The sequence below is a fragment of the Mustelus asterias genome, chromosome 14, assembly GCF_964213995.1.
Source record: "Mustelus asterias chromosome 14, sMusAst1.hap1.1, whole genome shotgun sequence".
NCBI lineage: Eukaryota > Metazoa > Chordata > Chondrichthyes > Carcharhiniformes > Triakidae > Mustelus > Mustelus asterias.
In genome coordinates, this window is record NC_135814.1 from 49,648,611 (window position 1) to 49,669,011 (window position 20,401).

General features: G+C 44.8%; 1 protein-coding gene and 1 non-coding gene across 7 annotated transcripts in view; one reads left to right on the forward strand and one right to left on the reverse strand.

Annotated features, from left to right (window-relative positions):
- LOC144503656 (formin-like protein 2) overlaps nucleotides 1–20,401 on the reverse strand; it is a 237,328-nt gene that overhangs the window by 86,047 nt on the left and 130,880 nt on the right. For all 6 annotated transcript variants that reach the window (XR_013499536.1, XR_013499535.1, XM_078228346.1 and 3 more), the window contains exons 2-3: nucleotides 19,840–19,923; nucleotides 55–135 (exon numbers count right to left, since the gene is read on the reverse strand). Coding sequence is in view for 4 of the 6 variants with exons in the window: in XM_078228346.1 (XP_078084472.1) it covers nucleotides 55–135; nucleotides 19,840–19,923 (165 nt within the window). In the remaining 2 variants the exon portion in view is untranslated. The remainder of the gene's footprint in view (nucleotides 1–54; nucleotides 136–19,839; nucleotides 19,924–20,401) is intronic.
- LOC144504214 (U2 spliceosomal RNA) lies at nucleotides 8,925–9,117 on the forward strand. Its single transcript, XR_013499608.1, has one exon. It is a non-coding gene; the product is annotated as a U2 spliceosomal RNA (small nuclear RNA).

Here is a 20,401-nt window from a genome sequence, read left to right on the forward strand (position 1 = left end):
GATAGGAATGGGGTGAACTAATTGGGAAAGTAAATATTTGTAAGTATTCCTTACCTTTCTGGTTACAGCTGGATCAAGATAACCTTTCAATTTCAGAATGTATGTATGTGGAGGATTTTTCACTTGAAATCTTTCCTGTATTGAGAGAAATATTTACACATTAGCTTCTGCAATTTGTCCACTTAAATCTGAAATCACAAAATTTCAAAGAGTAGTCTGTTCATAATGTACTTCATACTTAAATCTACTGTCTCCTATTCAAAGATTAAGGCCTTGCTTTTCACCATGACAGGAAGTCTGGGAGGTAGAGGGGGCGTGAGGGTGAGGGCTGGAGGGCGATTTTATGCTTTCCTGTTCTTTCATTAAACGTCAATACAGGGCTGGAGAACTGATACAGGCCTTCCACCCCAGCTCACCTCTGCACACAGCACCCTTTGCATTTGTTCTGACTCCCACAAACAGCTCCACCCCGAAACAAAAATCTGACACTGCGTCAGACATTTTTAGAAGTTGGGTTTGTGGAATCTGGAATTCTCCCAACTGTGCGCGCCTGACGCACAGGTGGAAATCTAGGTCTAATGTGCTGTTAATAACTAACTTTGATACAGTTCACATTATCCCCATGAAAAGTGCCAAGTTCCAACCTAACAGCCTGATATTTTCATTTCTCATACGAAGGCTTGATCTATGCCCCCAGTGAGCTGCATTTTCTAATTGTGCTGCATTTATTAGTTAGGATGTGGAGATGCCGGTGCTGGACCGGGGTAAACACAGTAAGAGTTTTAACAACACCAGGTTAAAGTCCAACCGGTTTATTTGGTAGCAAATACCATTAGCTTTCGGAGCGCGGCTCCTTCGTCAGATGGAGTGGAAATCTGCTCTCAAACAGGGCACAGAGACACAAAATCAAGTCACAGAATAGTGATTAGAATGCAAATCTCAACAGCCAATCACATTGTCTGTATCTTTAAGACCTGGTTGGCTGTCGAGATTTGCATTCTAATCAGTATTCTGTAACTTGATTTTGTGTCTCTGTGCCCTGTTTGAGAGCAGATTTCCACTCCATCTGACGAAGGCGCAGCGCTCCGAAAGCTAATGGTATTTGCTACCAAATAAACCTGTTGGACTTTAACCTGGTGTTGTTAAAACTCTTACTTTATTAGTTAGCACAGAATTGTTGTATTTCAAACCCAATCAAAAGACCAGAACCAACAACATCTCTGTGATCTTAATGCAGAATACAAACGAGAGCAGGTTCACTAAGAGTCACTAAGAGTCCAAGCATTGGATGGCACCAGTAAGTGCTTTCTTTTACATAGTTTTTCCTTGCTGGTGTACAGTTTCATGGGCACAAATCTCAAGTTTTGATTGCCAAGGTCAACAGGCTGTTATTAAGATTACCACAACCACATCAAATTCTGTCCACCATAGTAATCTCCAGAAGAGGCAGGGGGAATATGTAAGTAATTCGAAGCATGAATCACAGAGAACTTTCCTCTCCAACGCAAAGCCAGTGAAGCCAGTTGTAAATACTGTACCACTGCCGCCAACCCAGCACAGGCCAGGGATTGAATCTGGGATTTTCTGGTCTGTTAGGTTTAGCTACTTGCTGAACACTAACCAGTGAGGGAGCCATAAAACTATTTACTGCCAAGAAAAGTCTACACAGTTACAGACCAAGCAATTTTTGCATTGCACATAATCCCTCCAAAATTTACATTCCTACCCATGAGGTATGCAGTCTTACTATAGAACCCCTACAGTGCAGAATGAGGCCATGCGGCCCATCGAGTCTGCACCAACTCTCCAATAAAGCATCTTACCCAGGCCCATTTCTAGGTAGTGCATTCCAAACCCCAACCACCTGCTATCTGAAAATGTTTTTTCTAACATCATATTTGCTTCTTTTACAAATCACTTTAAACCTGTGCCCTCTCTTAATCGTTTTGTGAGTTTGATTTGATGGCACATGTATTAGCATACAATGAAAAGTATTATTTCTTGCACGCTATACAGACAAAGCATACCATTTATAGAGAAGGAAACGAGAGGGTGCAGAATGTAGGGTTACAGTTATAGCTAGGGTGTAGAGAAAGATCAACTTAATGCAAGGTAGGTCCATTTAAAAGTCTGATGGCAGCAGGGAAGAAGCTGTTCTTGTGTCAATTGGTACGTGGCCTCAGATTTTTGTATCTTTTTCCCGACGGAAGAAGGTGGAAGAGAGTATGTCTGGAGTGCGTGGGGTCCTTAATTATGCTGGCTGCTTTGTCGAGGCAGCGGGAAGTGTAGACAGAGTCAATGGATGGGAGGCTGGTTTGCATGATGGATTGGGCTAAATTCATGACCTTTTGTAGTTTTTTGCGGTCTTGGGCAGAGCAGGAGCTATAACAAGCTGTGATACAACCAGAAAGAAGTGGAAACAGTTTCCCCCTATCCACTCTGTCCAGCCCACTCATGACTTTAACATCTCTTTCAAATTTCCTCTTAGCCTTCTACCCTCCAAGAAAAACAGTCCCAACCTTCCAATCTATCCTCATAACTGTAGTTTCTCATCCCTGGAACCATTCTTGTAAACCTCTTCTGCATCCATGAATAGCAAAAACTATTTTAATAAAACGGTTACGTGTACAGGGTTAATTTATGGCAGAGATTCTGCAATGGAAGTATACTGTGTGGGTATCCTTATTTAACTCTTAACACTATCACACATGAAGCATGAGGTGTATCTGCAGGCAGACAATTGGTGATAAAAGTTCAATTTTCTATACTGATATCCATCATTTCTGCAAGACCCAAAATCTAAACACCATTAAAGCACTTATATTCTCATCGGCTTTTTATTCTTTTCCTTTTATCCCCTTTCAATACACTTTTTATTCCTGTGTAATAACATTGTTATTCTTGTATATTGTTGTATGTACAATGTATCATTATTTTCTCCAAGTTTCCTTTTAGTCATTCACTATATGCTAATTGCGGTGCTTTGGAAATGACTAAATTATAGGAAGCAATTGCAAAAACAAAACAGAATTCTTAAACATTTTCCTTTTGGAATGTTGGTTCTACCGGGCGGCACGGTAGCACAGTGGTTAGCACTGCTGCTTCACAGCTCCAGGGTCCCGGGTTCGATTCCCGGCTCGGGTCACTGTCTGTGTGGAGTTTGCACATTCTCCACGTGTCTGCGTGGGTTTCCTCCGGGTGCTCCGGTTTCCTCCCACAGTCCAAAGATGTGCGGGTTAGGTTGATTGGCCAGGTTAAAAATTGCCCCTTAGAGTCCTGGGATGCGTAGGTTAGAGGTATTAGTGGGTAAATATGTGGGGGTAGGGCCTGGGTGGGATTGTGGTCGGTGCAGACTCGATGGGCCAAATGGCCTCCTTCTGCACTGTAGGGTTTCTATTTTGAGCTATTATTGTGTTTTAAAACACACGTGTGTCGAATATTGAAAGTGGTAAGATCTTTGGGATGGAATTACTAAGTGCGACACTTACGGTTGAAAAACCATGGGGGAAATTTTGAGCCTGGGCGTGGGTGAGGTGGCGGACGTGGGTGAGGTGGCGGGCGTGGGTGAGGTGGCGGGCGTGGGTGAGGTGGCGGGCGTGGGTGAGGTGGCGGGCGTGGGTGAGGTGGCGGGCGTGGGTGAGGTGGCGGGCGTGGGTGAGGTGGCGGGCGTGGGTGAGGTGGCGGGCGTGGGTGAGGTGGCGGGCGTGGGTGAGGTGGCGGGCGTGGGTGAGGTGGCGTCTGACAGGCAGGGAGGTGGTAGGTGGGTAGAATGAGTTCTAAAAAAAAAAGAGTCATATTGGACTGGAAACATTAACTTGTTTCTCTCTCCACAGTTGCTGTCAGACCTGCTGAGTTTTTCCAGCATTTTCTGTTTCTATTTCAGATTTCCAGCATCCGCAATATTTTACTTTTCTTCCTGAGTTCCTAGTTTGCTTTCAGTGAGAATATTTTGGTATAGTTGACTGCTTAGCCTGCTTGATGACATCGCTGTTGCTGGACACTGGAGATCCCTTTCGCTGACCCCCAAATGAAATTAACATCAGGAAATGTGAAATCCACACTACCGACATCACTAGATCTTTATGGACAACTTTCTTCAAATGTCAGCAGTGAACACCATCATTTCTTTGCTAGCAAAACCCAGACTAGTGTGTTTAATTCTGGGCACCAAACTTTAGAAAGGATGTCATGTTCTTTCAGAGAATGTAGAAGAGGAGATTTACTGGAGCTGATTCCGAGAATGAGGGACTTTAATTATCTTTGGGAGACTGGAAAAACTGAGGTTATTCTTCCTAAGAGAGAAATGTTTAAGTGCACATTTGATGGAGTATTCAAAATCCGGTCAGGCTTGGATAGAGTAAATAAGGAGAAATTGCTTACAGTGACAGATGGACCAGTAAACAGAGGAGAGATCGAAGGTGATTGGCAAAAGAGCCAGCGACAGCAGAAGGAAGCGTTAATTTTAAAACACAGCAAGTTGTGTCTGCAATACAGTATCTGAATGGGTGGAAGTAGCTTGCAAAAGAGAATTGGATTAATAGTCAATCAGAAAGAACATACAGGGTTATGGGGATTGAGCATAGGAGTGGGTTAATTGTATAGCTCCACCAAACAGTTGACACTGATTGGTCTTCATGTTTGCTGTATCATTCAATGATTCTATGCTCTACCTTCTTTTGCAGGTTGGCAGGAGCTCAATGTTGGTTCTACGAACCTGTACTGTCAGCTAGGGTGACTGGCACGGCACTGAGACAACCGCAACACACTTGTGCCCATACTGAGTACCATCTGGCAACTGATGGTCAGGTGTAGAGAGCAGCTAAGAGAACACGGCTCTCCAAAATGATCAGGTTTTCATAAAAGTTCTGAGGCCCTTTTTCAGAGGCCATGCATGGATTGTCAGCAGGACCAATGCACAATTTGCTCCATGCTTTAAAAAAATGAAAAGCATCAAGGTTAGGTGGATTGGTCATAGTAAATTGCCCTTTAGTGTCCAACGATGTGTAGGTTAGGGGATTGGCCATGGTAATTTGCCCCTTCATGTCCAAAGATGTGTAGGCAAGGGGGAGTAGCGGGGTAAATACATGGGATTACGTGCATAGAGCCTGGGTAAGATGATCTGTGGGAAAGTCAGTGCAGACTCAATGGGCCGAATGGCCTCCTTCTGCACTGTAGGGATTCTATGACTACGGTTTGAGTAGTATGATGGCACCACGCAATGGAGCAAACATGCTCCAGACTACAGACCAAGTAATGCAGCTCATGTGAAGAGCGACCAGCTAAAATGGATGTCAATGAATGGCCAGAACTAAACAGCCTGCCAAGCCCCTTCTCAACAAAGTTATAGAATGTAGGCAACAAATAAAATCTAACATTAAAGATTGTGGGTAAACACCCTTAAATATAAAATATGATAGCTCCAACTAGAAGTTCACCATCTTGCTGATGACCTCTGTGGCTCCTTCAGTTTCTGAGCTAATTGCTTTCTATAGTATTCACCCATTGACATGTTGCAGGTGCAGGAATCCTCACCTACAGCCGGATGAACTCCCGGTCTGTCCAATGTATCACAGGTGAGCTCATTGCCAGGGAAGAACAGTTGCTGGTTCCTCCCACATCTCCAGCTCTACAAGGGGAGGAGGATGCAAGCATTCCCACTGGATGCCAACCAGTATTCAGACCCAACCCTTGCTAGGGTTGTCAGGAGTGGGCCTTGAACTCAACCCTCCGGCCTCAGACAGGAATACTGCACGTGAGCGCATGATCACTGCCCAATTATCCAGCTGGATGTCAACCAAATATTTGGAGACCATATTCCAGTCTCCATTCGAGGGATATCAAACCTTACAGCTGTCTCAGAGGCAGGAATACTAACCACTAACTCAAAGATTTACTCCATCTGTAACCAATTCCAAATTGCTGATTTTAAGGAGCTCATGAAATAATTTTAAATTACTGTAGCTTTTTTTTAAAAGTAGGAATTGACTTTTTGCAGCCTCAGTGCATTGCTGCACATTGTTAAGTGAACAACAACTATCACTTCAGCACCTACTTAATGGCATCTTTTTTTTCAGCGGTTATAAGGCCTGAAAGACTTAGGCTGGGATTCTCCCAAAAAATTTCCAAGTGGAAAAATGGGAGTTTAGCGTACTCACCAGAGCGATTCTCCGACACTCAGTGCCCTAGCACGATTCGCTCTGAAAATCAGGAAGCAGGGCCCATTCCCACTGGAGAAGACAGTAGCATAGCGCTGAGTGGGCCATCTGTCAGCGCAGAGATTGGTGCATGCATAGTGACACCCGCCCCCCCCCCCCCACCATTGTCAGCCTCCAGATCACTGGCCTTCTGACTCCCCCCACCCCCGATTGCTGGCCTCCTGGACCTCCCAGGGCCAGCCCCAATGTGTCCCATTCCCCCCCCCCACCTCGGGCAGCCCCAATCTGCCCCCCACCCCCAATGACCAGCCCCAGTGTTTACCCCCTGTCGGCCAGCCCCGATCTCCCCACCAACAGTCCCAAGCCCCCCCCCCCCGATGCCCACCCACCACTCCACCCAGTAGTCCAGCCCTGATTGCCTTCACTGCCTCCGAGTGATCCCAATTACAGAGTGGCACACCCCCCCCCCTCCACCGATCAGTGCCCCCTCGGCACTGCCCGTTGCCCGATGGATAGTGCCAAGGTACTCCTTGGGCAGTGTCAGAGTGCCAGGCCAGCACGACCCAAGGGACACCCTCCCCCATTGCCCCTGACCTCCGGTGGTGGTGGTGGGGTGCTCAATGGCCTCTCTTGCCTCAGGGCGCCTGTTCCTCATTTGTGGGGAGCAGTTTTAAACCATGCCAGGGGGAACCACTCCTGGCGGCAGGGGGGGGAATGCTAGTGGGCCTGGAGAATTCCTGGGCCCAGTAATCAATAGGAAATGTCAATTTGAATGATATTTCCACATGTCAATAAGCTCCGCGCCGATTGGCTAAAGACGCCATCAATCCTAGCCTGGGAGATGCACGGAGGCCGTGACACCCAGCGGGAATCCCACAAATCGGCCACCGCTGATGTCTCCCAGCCCTCGAGTAGCGCAGCGGGCTGGGAGAATTGCCCCCGAAATTAGCAACACTATTAGCATTGGTAAGTCTTTTTACACAATCCCTTAACATTCAGTGGTAGGACACCCATTCTCAGATTACACTGCCTATTTTGGCTTAAATATGAGGATGAAAAATGGAAGCGCTGGAATCAGTATTTATTCAATTACATAGAAATCCTACAGTACAGAAAGAGGCCATTCGGCCCATCGAGTCTGCACTGACCACAATCCCACCCAGGCCCTACCCCCACATCCCTACAGATTTACCCACTAATCCCTCTAACCTACGCATCTCAGGACACTAAGGGCAATTTTTAGCATGGCCAATCAACCTAACCCGCACATCTTTGGACCGTGGGAGGAAACCGGAGCACCCAGAGGAAACCCACGCAGACACGAGGAGAATGTGCAAACTCCACACAGACAGTGACCCAAGCCGGGAATCGAACCCAGGTCCCTGGAGCTGTGAAGCAGCAGTGCTAACCACTGTGCTACCGTGCCACCCAATGACCTTAGGAAAAAAGTAACTTATTCCCCAATACACAATAGTTCCTCTCGCACATAGAACCCCGCGTTGGCATTAGGTAATTCGCCTCAGTCACAATGTGAGCATAAAACTACGGCCTCTGCAAGTATGATAAAGACACTAGGTATTCTCGAGAAATCAAAATCCTAATATTCATCCATGCCGGCCGTCAACACTTTGCACCACCGGGTAAATGGCATTTTTATCCATCACTGCTGCAGCCATAACAAGAATACAAAACAAAAAAAATGTGCAGTTTACAAGATTAAGAGTGATATCTGTTGAAGTGTTTTGTCTGCTCTCAGTACTCCCAGTCCTCATGCTGATGTGTGAAATGTGTTGATTGCAGCAATGTGGGACTACAGCATCTCCTGCTGCAAAACTTATTACTCATCAATTCTCAACTGGGCCAAAGAAATTAACATTTAATGTGTTGTAAAATCATCAGAGTTTAAATAATTAAACAATCTCTGGGCCTTGTAATCAACGTGTGGTTACTTGCTTCTATTTGAAAACGTTAGCAGTTTTTTTAAGAGAGAAAAGCTAAAGATTGTACATGTTGCATATGTTATTGTATATATTATAAAGATTGTCCTGTTACACGCCAAGGTAAAATAAGAGAAGGTTCTACCATTGGAACATTTACCAGGGAGCCTGGCATTGTAGCATATTCATATTCAGCCTCCCATCCCGCTGCCTCGGAAAAGCAGCCAGCATAATCAAGAACCCCACACACCTCGGACGTACTCTCTTCCATCTTCTTCCGTCAGGAAAAAGATACAAAAGTCTAAGGTCACGTACCAACCGACTCAAGAACAGCTTCTTCCCTGCTGCCATCAGACTTTTGAATGGACCTACCTTATATTAAGCTGAGCTTTCTCTACATCCTAGCCATGTCTGCTACACTACATTCTGTACGCTCTCCTTTCCTTCTCTATGAATGTATGCTCTGGCTGTATAGCGCGCAAGAAACAATACTTTTTACTGCGTACTAACACATCTGACAATAATAAATCAAATCAAATATTCTATAGAGTGTTCCCGGCTTGGGTTACTGTCTGTGCGGAGTTTGCACGTTCTCCCCATGTCTGCGTGTGTTTCCTCCGGGTGCTCTGGTTTCTTCCCACAGTCCAAGGATGTGCAGGTTAGGTGGATTGGCCATGCTCAATTGCCCCTTAGTGTCAGGGGGACTAGCTAGGGTAAATGTGTGGGTTATGGGGATAGGGACTGGGTGGGATTGTGGTCAGTGCAGTCTTGATGGGCCGAATGGCCTCCTTCTGCACTGTAGGATTCTATGATTTTAATGTGTTTAATGCTATTCGCTTCTCAGCCTTTTGGCTAAGATCAAGTGTAGTATAGACATGCTGTACTTGGTTGAAGTCATTAGGTTACATTTTAGCTTCATTTGAAGCAATTTTTAAAAGCAGCATCTCGGCCTTTTGGCTCAGATGCAAATGAGATCAAGCCTTTGGAGGAGGTGCAATGCCTACTCCAATCAGCTTGGATGATGTAGATCAAGCCCAAGACAGGAGGTGAGAGGCCTGTCTTGTCAGCTTGGATCAGGAATGTCTCACTTGTTGAGACTCTGAATTGGACTTGATTTGATTGAATTGGATTTTTTTTTAATGCTATTTTCTATGAAAATGATCATTTCTCAATTCACAGGTTTTAAAGCAAATGTGTTTGGTTACTTCTAAACTACATCAATATCTTGAATGATGCAATGATATTGGCATTTGTAGATTTTCTTTACTTCAGTATGCTTCAATTGTTTTTCCAGAGATATAGGTGTAGGTTGGCGTAGGTTTTCAACTTGCTCTCTGGGCTTAAAATAAAAATCAGGCAGTTTCCGTAATGGTTAGTGACCTGAAACACCAGGTTGAAAATGTACTCTATTGCTTTAACAACAAGTATCTACAGTGTGTTGAATAGAGAAGAGAGTTGTGACGTACTACCCTAGCAGGGAAGGCAGGGAAATGGAGTTCTATCAGCTGAATGACAGAATTCTTGTGCGTATAACGTTTTTGAATCTTATCAGAACTGTAAAATAGGCACAAGGTGAGATCGCCATTGATTTTTAGCTGCTGTCACTTAGTGCATGAATTAAACTACTGAAAATAACAGTTGTAAGGAAATCATAGAATCCCTGCAGTGCAAAAGGAAGCCATTTGGCCCATTGAGTCTGCACCGACCACAATCCCACCCAGGCCCTATTCCCGTAATCCCACATATTTATCCTGCTAATTCCCCCTGACACTAGGGTCAATTTAGCATGGCCAATCGACTTAACCCGCACATCTTTGGAGTGTGGAGGGAAACCGGAGCACCCGGAGGAAACCCACGCAGACACGGGGAGAATGTACAGGCTCCACACAGACAGTGACCCGAGGCCGCAATTGAACCCGGGTTCCTGGCACTGTGAGGCAGCAGTGCTAACCACTGTGCCACTGTGTGTTGAGAGTGAGAAACACAAAGAACAAATACTGATCAGCAGACAAGTTATGAAAATCCAAGTGATTTAACTGGCTAAGCGATTGCACAATAAAAGCCATAAAGCCTGCAGCAGTGTCTATCACAGAGGCCCATTAGGAGACGTGGGCACTGCTGATGCAGGCAGGTGCCCTCAAGGTGGAAAGAGCGCCTTACGACTACAGCTATAGCCCTCTGCCACCCACCACTTAAGGGGATTAAAAGAGGCCTCACTTCCCCCCACACCCTCTGGCCTGCTGCAGGGAGGCTGCCTCCAAGCTTTAGCCTCAGGGGAGTCCTGTCCCTGTCAGAAAGATCATGGTGGCATCACCAATCTAACCCCAGTGGATATCTAATTGAACCTAATGAGCTACCCGCAAATGCCAGGCAGGCAGCTGATGCCAGTCGGACCCCAACCAGATTGCTCGGGAATGTAATCGCGCAGGGAGCCACCCTGACGTGACATTCTCTGGCTTTGTTTCCAGTCATGTTTCCGAACCCATCTTTGCGGTTCCTGGAAATCTCATCCCAGCGACAGGGCAGTGGTGCATGGAGTTCAAAATGGGGAAGTGTGACATCCTCCACTTTGAGTCTCTGAGAAAGGCAAATGAGAAACAAAGTGAAAAGGAGCTGTGGAGGAGCCCAGTGATTTAGGCCTCCAGGTATATAAATCTCGAGAAGTTAATGTATGGGTTTCAAAAGGAATCAAAAACGCTACTGGGATAACTGGTCTTTAAGTCAGATGGATAATCCGAACAAGGAGCAGGAGTAGACCATTCAGCCCCTCGAGCCTGCTCGGCCATTTAATAAGATCATGGCTGATCTGATAGTAACCTCAAATTTGCATCCCGCCTATTCCCAATAACCCTATCCACCTCTTGCTTACCAAGAATCTATCCACCTCTGTCTCAAAACTATTCAAAGGCTGTGCTTCCACAACCTTTTCAGGAAGAGAGTTCCAAAGACTCACGAACCTCTGAGTGAAAACAAAATTCACCTCATCTCCGTTTTCCATGTTCAACCCCTTATTTCTAAACAGTGACCCCCTAGTTCCAGATTCTCCAACAAGAGGAAACATCCTCTCCACATCCACCCTGTCAAGACCCTTCAGGATTCCAATGAGAGGAAGCAATGCTTCAGTTGGGCACCAAATATCAAGAAAGATAAAAACAAAACACTGTGGATGCTGGAAATCTGAAATGAAAACAAAAAATGCCAGAGATACTCAGCAGCTCGGGTAGAACCTGTGGAGAGAAAAACATATTTCAGCTGAAAAGCCTTGCTTCAGAATTCCGGACTTCTGTAAAAAGGTCCTTGATCAGGGATGACCTATTGCCTCGGAAGGGATAGTGTAGATCCAGCAGAATAATACCAAGATATAAAGGGTTAAGTTAGAAGGACAATGTGTGTGAAAGGTTGTTTGTATTCTCTTGAGTTTAGAAGGTTATGTGGTGATCTAATCATGGTGTTTAAAATGGTAAAGAGATTTGATCTGGTAACTGTGAAAAAAAACTATTTCTTCTCACGGGAAATTAAGAACAAAAGACACATCTTAAAATTAGAGCTTCAGCTTTGCAGAGTGAAATCATGAAATAATTTTTACACAAAGCGTCGTGGAAATGTGCAACTCTGTCCCTCATAAGTCGATTGATGCAGTGTCAATTTAAATCTTCAAGGCTCAGATCGATAGGTTTTTGTTAAGATAGTATCAAGGGATACGAGGGAAAGATGGGTAAATTAAGTAAATGTACCACTCAGCCATGAACTAAATGATTGATGGAACAAGCTTGAAGGGCTGAAAGGCCTACCCCCATTCTAATGTGATTAACACCAGGAATCTCCTTACTACTCATCTGACAGTCTGGGAGGCAACAAGGATTATTTGAGATTCTTGGTCCAGGTTTAGATATAAAGAAAGTGACTGTATATATTTAAGGCATTCTTTGCTTAAATTCTCCAACCAATGTACTTAAAACCAAAAACAATCTCAGTGTCTTTGTTTTGCCAACCTCCTGACTAAACATTAGATATGAAGATGCCAAATTTTGGAAGGCATACAACAACAGCTTACTTTTTTTGTGCTTATGTTCAAGAGGCTGTATAACTTTCTAGTAGTTGAAATATTCATTGTGGGCACGGAAAAATCTACCTTATTTTTCTGGAGGCGTAGAATTAAATTTGAGCTCTGTATATTGGATATACAATTCTGAATACAAGATATACAGGTCAATTCACATTTCCTAAATCTTTTTCTGATGTCACTAGAATCCAAAGATGGATTTAAGGGATTTACATTTGGATGGGTAAAAAGTTGGAAGTGAGGTATAGGTTTAATTTAATATTTCTAGCGCTGTGGATGGATTTCATGGTTGAAAAAAATGTTTGGCTATTTAGGGGTTAACTTCAGTTCCTGCCAAAATCCAAAGTGATCCACCCCAGCAACAAATTTAGAAATCAGAAAGGGTGGGGCATGAGCACCTACTGTTCTTTAGTGTAACAAAACGTGGCAGGTGTTGCTTAAGGGTTGTGAAGGAGCTGGGGGAACAGCCTCTCTCAGTTCTGCACAAGTTTGAGAAAGGCTGTAACAATGGAGTAAACTGAAACTAAATAAACTAGTTTAGGGGAGGCGATTATCGCTAGACTATTAATCCAGAAACTCAGCAAATGTTCTGGGGACTCGGGTTCAGATCCCATCACGGCAGATGGTGGAATTTGAATTCAATAAAAAATATCTGCAATTAAGAATCTACTGATGACAATGAAACCATTGTCGATTGTCGGAAAAACCCACCTTGTTCACTAATGTCCTTTAGGAAAGGAAATCTGCCGTCCTTATCGGGTCTGGCCTACATGTGACTCCAGAGCCACATCAATGTGGTTGACTCTCAACTGCCCTCCAAGGGAAATTAGGGATGGGTAATAAATGTTGGCCAGCCAGCGATAGCTATGTTGGTACCCATGTTCCATGAATGAATAAAAAAAACAGACCCAGAGAATGGTGATAGAAAATAGATTTCAGGATTCTGAAGCTAAGTGAAGAGAGAATAAGGCGTGTTCCAGAAGAAATCAAGGAAGAGAGGAACTAGAGCTTTTGAGTTAAAGAAGCCATTCTATTTAACTAGATTTATAGTTAGAACATAGAAAAAATACAGCACAAACAGGCCCTTCGGCTCACAGGTTGCGCCGGTCATGTCCTTACCTACCTAGGCTTATATATAGGCTTACCTATAACCTTCAATCCTATTAAGTCCCATGTACTCATCCAGAAGTCTCTTAAAAGACCCTATCGAGTTTGCCTCCACCACCACTGGCGGCAGCCAATTCCACTCACCCACCACCCTCTGAGTGAAAAACTTACCCCTGACATCTCCTCTGTACCTACTCCCCAGCATCTTAAACCTGTGTCCTCTTGTAGCAGCCATTTCAGCCCTGGGAAAAAGCCTCCGAGAATCCACCCGATCTATACCTCTCAACATCTTGTCCACCTCTATCAGGTCACCTCTCATCCTTCGTCTCTCCAAGGAGAAAAGACCGAGCTCCGTCAACCGATCCTCATAAGGCATGCCAACCAACCCAGGCAACATCCTTGTAAATCTTCTCTGCACGCTTTCAATCATTTCCACATCCCTCCTGTAATGAGGCGACCAGAACTGAGCACGGTACTCCAAGTGGGGTCTGACAAGGGTCTTATAAAGCTGAATAATTATCTCCCGACTCCTAAACTCAATCCCTCGATTGATGAAGGCCAGCACACCATACGCCTTCTTAACCACCTCCTCTACCTGCGAGGCCGATTTAAGAGTCCTATAGACCCAGACCCCAAGGTCCTTCTGATCCTCTATACTGCTAAGAGTCTTACCCTTGATATTATACTCCTTCATCCCATTTGACCTGCCAAAATGAACCACTACACATTTATCCGGGTTGAAGTCCATCTGCCATTTCTCCGCCTAGTCTTGCATCCTATCTATGTCACGCTGCAGCTTCTGACATCCCTCCAACCTATCCACAACACCACCAACCTTCGTGTCATCGGCAAACTTACCACCCATCCCTCCACTTCCTCATCCAGGTCATTTATGAAAATGACAAACAGCAAGGGTCCCAGAACAGATCCCTGGGGCACTCCACTGGTGACCGACCTCCATTCAGAAAAAGACCCATCTACAACCACTCTCTGCCTTCCGCAGGCAAGCCAGTTCTGGATCCATAAGGCAACAGCCCCTTGGATCCCATGCCCTCTCACTTTCTTGAGAAGTCTTGCATGGGGGACCTTCTCGAACGCCTTGCTGAAGTCCATGTAAACCACATCTACCGCTTTTCCTTTGTCAATGTGTTTAGTCACATTTTCAAAGAACTCCACCAGGCACGTAAGGCACGATTTGTCTTTGACAAAGCCGTGCTGACTACTTTTGAGCATACTAAACTTCTCTAAATGTTCATAAATCCTGTCCCTCAGGATCTTCTCCATCAACTTACCAACCACTAAAGTTAGACTCACAGGTCAGTAATTTCCTGGGCTATCCCTATTTCCTTTCTTGAATATAGGAACCACATCCGCAATCCTCCAATCCTCCGGAACCTCTCCCTTCGCCATCGACAACGCAAAGATCATCGCCAGAGGCTCTGCAATCTCTTCCCTCACCTCCCACAGTAACCTGGGGTACATCCCATCCAGTCCCGGCAACTTATCTATCTTGATGCTATTCAAAATTTCCAACACATCCTCTTTCTTAATGTCCACACACTCAATCTTTTCAGTCTGCCTCAATCCTGTAGTACAACCACCCAGGTCTTTTTCCACCGTGAATACCGAGGTAAAATATTCATTAAGCACCTCTGTTGGGAGTTGGGAGAAGACTTCAGAGACAGCTAAATGTTTTGAAGCAATTCTATTAAGAAACTGGGATTCGAAAGTTAAAACAATTGACAGTGAGGAGAAACAGTAACCCAAATGAGGCAGAGGAAACTGAAAGGGGTTGGTTCACGGCACGGTGGCACAGTGATTAGCACTACTGCCTCACAGCGCTGGAGACCTGGGTTCAATTCCGGTCTCGGGTCACTGCCTGTGTGCAGTTTGCACATTCTCCCCGTGTCTGCGTGGGTTTCCTCCAGGTGCTCCGGTTTCCTCCCACACTCCAACGATGTGCAGGTTAGGTGGATTGGCTATGCTAAATTGCCCCTTAGTGTCAAGGGGACTAGCTAGGGTAAATGCATGGGGATATGGGGATAGGGTCTGGGTGAGATTGTGGTCAGTGCAGACTCGATGGGCCGAATGGCCTCCTTCCACACTGTAGGGATTCTATGAAAATCTTAACAGGAATCACTGCTAAAAGTGAAGTGAAAACTTGCCTATGAAAATTGTCTGGGGATATTCTGAGGAAGAATCCACAAAACACAAACGTCTGTGCTAATGAGACCACTGTAGCTTCCAAATTACTTTGTCATGCATGTTATTCCTAAAACCTGTGTGCATTTTGGTAAGCTAAGGGGAAAGTAAAGGAGTATTCTATTATAATCCATTTCTTTCATGTTTAATAAATGTTTTGTCTATTGGTAAAAACTAATTAGTGGTCCTGTACCTCCATTTCCTCCACGTTTGTTTAAAAAAAATAAGAGTTACAGTCTTTGAGCCAGGGTCCCAATCTGGGATCTTGCCATCCAGTCCTAGCACCAACTGGGTTGGTAACAAAGATCAGAACAAGGAGGGAGAAAGGGGTAATGTAATGTGAACACCACCAGCAAATCTTTACCATAGAACAGCAACTAACACAACCAAAGGTCCTGCATTCAACACAGTCTACACACGTAGAGGAGCCTATCGGTATAGAGGGAGAAGAAAAATGACCTATCCCCATTCCCACTTCAATCCTTCATAAAGGTTGTCAACTAAACCTTTAACGAGCAGGGTATGGCAGCCCTATCCACATTCTTCATGATTATTTCAATGTCAGGTCATATCATCCAAAAGAAAGCTGCATTCTAAAACAAGTAAAGACATTCAGCTAATATTGGTTGCCTCAGAAAAGATCATCAGTCCCAACTAGCAGCTTAGCTAAGATTTCCCAAAACTTATCTACAAAAAGGAACTAAAAAAAAATGCCAAAGGTACCCTTCAAATCCAGGCCCCCTGACGTATGACCCAATAATAGGGGCTAGAGATAAATTGTGTTATAGGTCTCCAGTTAAACAACAGACTATTCCTATTGTTCCAATGCATTTTCTTTTCCAATGCATCAAGCATGACCATAATTCCCTAAATGACTCCGTGAAGTCACTTATCCATAAAAAGCAGGAAGCTTCTAGTTTAATTCTCAATCTGTGCCACTAACTAATCTCCATTAAGGTGACGGGAGGCAATCCACAATGAGCCTCGGTCTAAACGCGAGGGCAAACATGTTGTAAATGTTAACCAGCAGGCATTGCTGGAAGTGCTGTTGGTGAGACATTATGTAGGGAAAGATCTGGCTTGGGTTCTCTGTTCATTGATTAACTAACATTCACCATCATGATTTATAAATGGATAAATAGCCAATACTGTACTGTACCATAGGACATATGGGAACTGTGTGGAACATCTGCAAGAAGTTAATGTCTTTAGGGGATAAAGGAACAAAAGTTGGGGATTGGTCATAAAAAACTACAATAAGTGTCCACACTTAATGGATTCTCATATCACAGTTGGAAAGTAGTAACTGATTAAGTGGCACATACAACAAAGAGATTACATATTATGCAGTCACTCATGTGGCTCACAGCTGTCTTGGTTCTAAAGTACGATGGTGATAATCAGTTACAAAGTCAGCTCAGACCACACTTTAGCAGAGGAAAATCCAACTAATTGTGGTTACTTGGAATCTGCTCAAGTCAGATGGCCACTGTAACTGCTTGAATACATCAGGCTCCAGGTCAAAGCCAAGGTTTTTGTTGTCTTTTTGTGCAATTAAGTGTGACATCTGGGCAGGATTGTCCTTCCAGGGTCAGGAAACTGATTTCGGGATCATTCTCATTCCCGATCCCAGCCTAGGGTGGGGGTGGAGATGCCACAAGCCAGTGTTTTCACAGGGGCACACTGTTAATTGGCTGGAGGGTGGGCAATTAGCAGCCGCAGGTACGGGAATGGAGGTGGGAGTGCAGGCCCAATTTAAATAGATAACAGCTGCTGTTTATCTTCAAGGATACAAGCACCATGATCCCAAAAGAGAGGCCCTGGATTCAGATTGCAACGCACACGCCCCCACCTTCTGGCTCTACAAGCTCTCAATGAGCTACTTCACTACCTTAATTGGACTTATTTCTTAATTGGGCCTATTTCCAGGACCAGTCTTCCCCACAAACGGAAACGCCAGCGGATGGAACTGGGTTAATGCTTTAGTAAGGCATAGCAATCCCTGAGGATTTGCAGAGAGATGTTGATAATGGCTGTAATTTTCATTAGGTAGAGTAAACGAGGAGTTCTTGTGGAGTCTGAGCCAGAAGCTTGGGTTCAGGTCCCACCTCAGGATTGATGAATAAAGAAGGTGCATTCATAGTGTGGCCAAACAGGTTGGACTAAATACTATGGGGGGGGACACCATGTCACATGCTCCACGCCAATGCACCCGGCAGCTGTAAGTCCCGCCCTTTGGAGCTGCCAGCCACTCCAATTGGCCAGCAGCTCCGTCAATCCCAGCAGCGCCAGGAAGATGTCAGTGTCCACTACCGGGACTGCAGAAGAGGAAGAAGATGGGTCTCTGGAGCAGATAGGTCTGGGATTTCAGGCTGGTGGGTTCCGGTAGGTATGGGAGAGGGGCGGTGGGGATGGATGGGTTCAAGGGAAGGGAGCAGGTTGCAAGGAAGTGGAGGTCCAACCTTAGGGTTGACCCCATAATTGGTCAAGGGCAGCCCCTGAAGTGCGACCCCCACACCCCCGGAACCCCTTTGTTTCCATCCTTTAAGCACCAGAACTTAGAAAACAATATCGAGCTTCCCACTCTCCCAGCTGCCCAGTCCAAAGGTTTTATGGTAAGTGCAGCGTATTATCAGGGTCAGCTGGCTTGATAACTCGCCTAACTGACCCTTCATTGTTCATTTAGATTTGGAGGGTGGCACTGTCCACCCACCTGTATCATGATGATGAGCGAAGTGGTGGTGGAATGGAGATGCCCACACTCCTCCATACCCCGCATTCCCTCCCTTCACCCAGGTGGGAAACACATTTGCTGGGGGGAGGCAAAATGGTAAAATATAGCCCGTTGAGTATCAATTTGTAAATCCTTCCAACATGTTATTGGCAGGTGGTATTGTGGGAGAAATCCCTGGTCAACCACGTGTTGGAAAGAGAATTGGAGCCTCGACCTTCACCATTCACAGCTCCAGGCCTTAACATTCATGTCAAAGTGCATGTTGCCACAGCAACTTGGACTCCTTGGGTGGGGCTGGCTGGCTCAGTTGGCTGAACAGCCATTGTGGATCAGATTAGTGCCAACAGCATGGGGTTGGATCCCCGTTCCAACTGGGGTAGATTCAGGACCTGCCTCCTTGCCATACCCATGGTGGAGATTGTAGCAGTGTGGGTTGGACCTGCCTTCAGGCAGAGAACTGTAGCGAAATGGTAAATGAGATCTCTTTCATTCAAATGGATATTCTTCAATGGATATTTTTGGATGATGTGATTTTTTTCCCCATTGTGGACAGTCGAGCTTTTGGAAAAAGGGAAAAGATATCATTTTTGAAGAATGATTTCTTTTTGAACATCTTCTAAATTGGGTTGTCATCTACTGTTTTCAGCATTCCAACCTGCATCAGCACAGACATATTCTTGAACCAATGACTTGTAAATATTTTACAGGAATGCTTGGGTTTCTGGAAACCTATGGCGCTCCTCTCTCCTCCATCCAAATAAAATATCACCAATCCAAATAAAGACATTATTGCATAGAAATAGAGTTCCCTTGGTCACAGAGAGCTAGTCACATGCTTCTTTGGTCAATTCAATATGCTGCAACAAATGTTATGATAGGCTTTCAAACCGCTTGTCATCATTCCTGTGAATTATAGAATCCCTACATTGCAGAAGGAGGCCATTCAGCCCATCGGGTCTACATCGACCACAATCCCACCCAGACCCTATTCCAGTAACCCCATGTATTTACCCTGCTAATCCCCCTGACACTAGGGTCCATTTAGCATGTTAGCATGGCCAATCGACCTAACCTGCACATCTTTGGGCTGTGGGAAGAAACTGGAGCATCTGGAGGAAACCCACGCAGACAAGGAGAGAATGTGCAAACTCCACACAGACAGTGACCTGAGGCCGGAATTGAACCCGGGTCCCTGGCGTTGTGAGGCAGCAGTGCTAACCACTGTGCCACCATGCCGCCCCCATCCAGTGGGATGTCTGTTTTACTTTTTCTTTTGTTATGTGGGTTTTCAAAATGCATAAAATGCATCAATATTGCTAAATTTATGTAGCAGGCGCTCTGTGGCTTGCTCATACTTGTTCTAATTGTGCTAACGGCAACATTATTTCATCTATTAAACAATAAAGCTGGATGGGTTACAGATAAACCATTTAAGCCATGCAAAATATTTAAATCCACAGATGTCAAAATAAACAAACATTACAAACACGGATGCGTGACGCTGAACATAAAAGCAATCACTGAGAACTCAGCATCTCACTGCATGTATTTTATGTTGCAGTAATCCATTCTCCGTCCATTTCTCTGCTCTTACACTGTACCATTTATTCAACAAGGAAGAGAGTTTTGAATTGGTTTTACCTGGTCACAGATGAGCTCCCACTTCTTCTCATTGTCATACTGCCTCAGCAGTCTTGCTTTATCGGGAGGAAGGTTCATAGAATTCTGCAGAAAGAAAAAAAAGGGGTTATTACAACAATTTGTTAAAAAGTTTAATTAATTTTACAAGGTAGACTTTATTTTAATAGTTTGATCCGAACCATAGTGATTAATAAGAAGTGCTTGTGATAAAATCAATGTAATTTGCACAACAAATTCCACTGACCATGTGCCTCAATGTTAAACACAAATTGTATTTCAGTGCTGTGAAGAATAGACATAGTAAGAAGTCTCATAACACCGGGTTAAAGTCCAACAGGTTTATTTGGTAGCACAAGTCACGAGCTTTCGGAGCACTGCCCCTTCATCCGGTGTTCACCTGATGAATGGGCAGTGCTCTGAATGCTTGTGGCTTGTGCTACCAAATAAACCATTTGGACTTTAACCTGGTGTTGTGAGACTTCTTACTGTGTTTACCCCAGTCCAACACCGGCATCTCCACATCACGAATAGACATGGCAAGTTACAATGCTAAATCAAATAG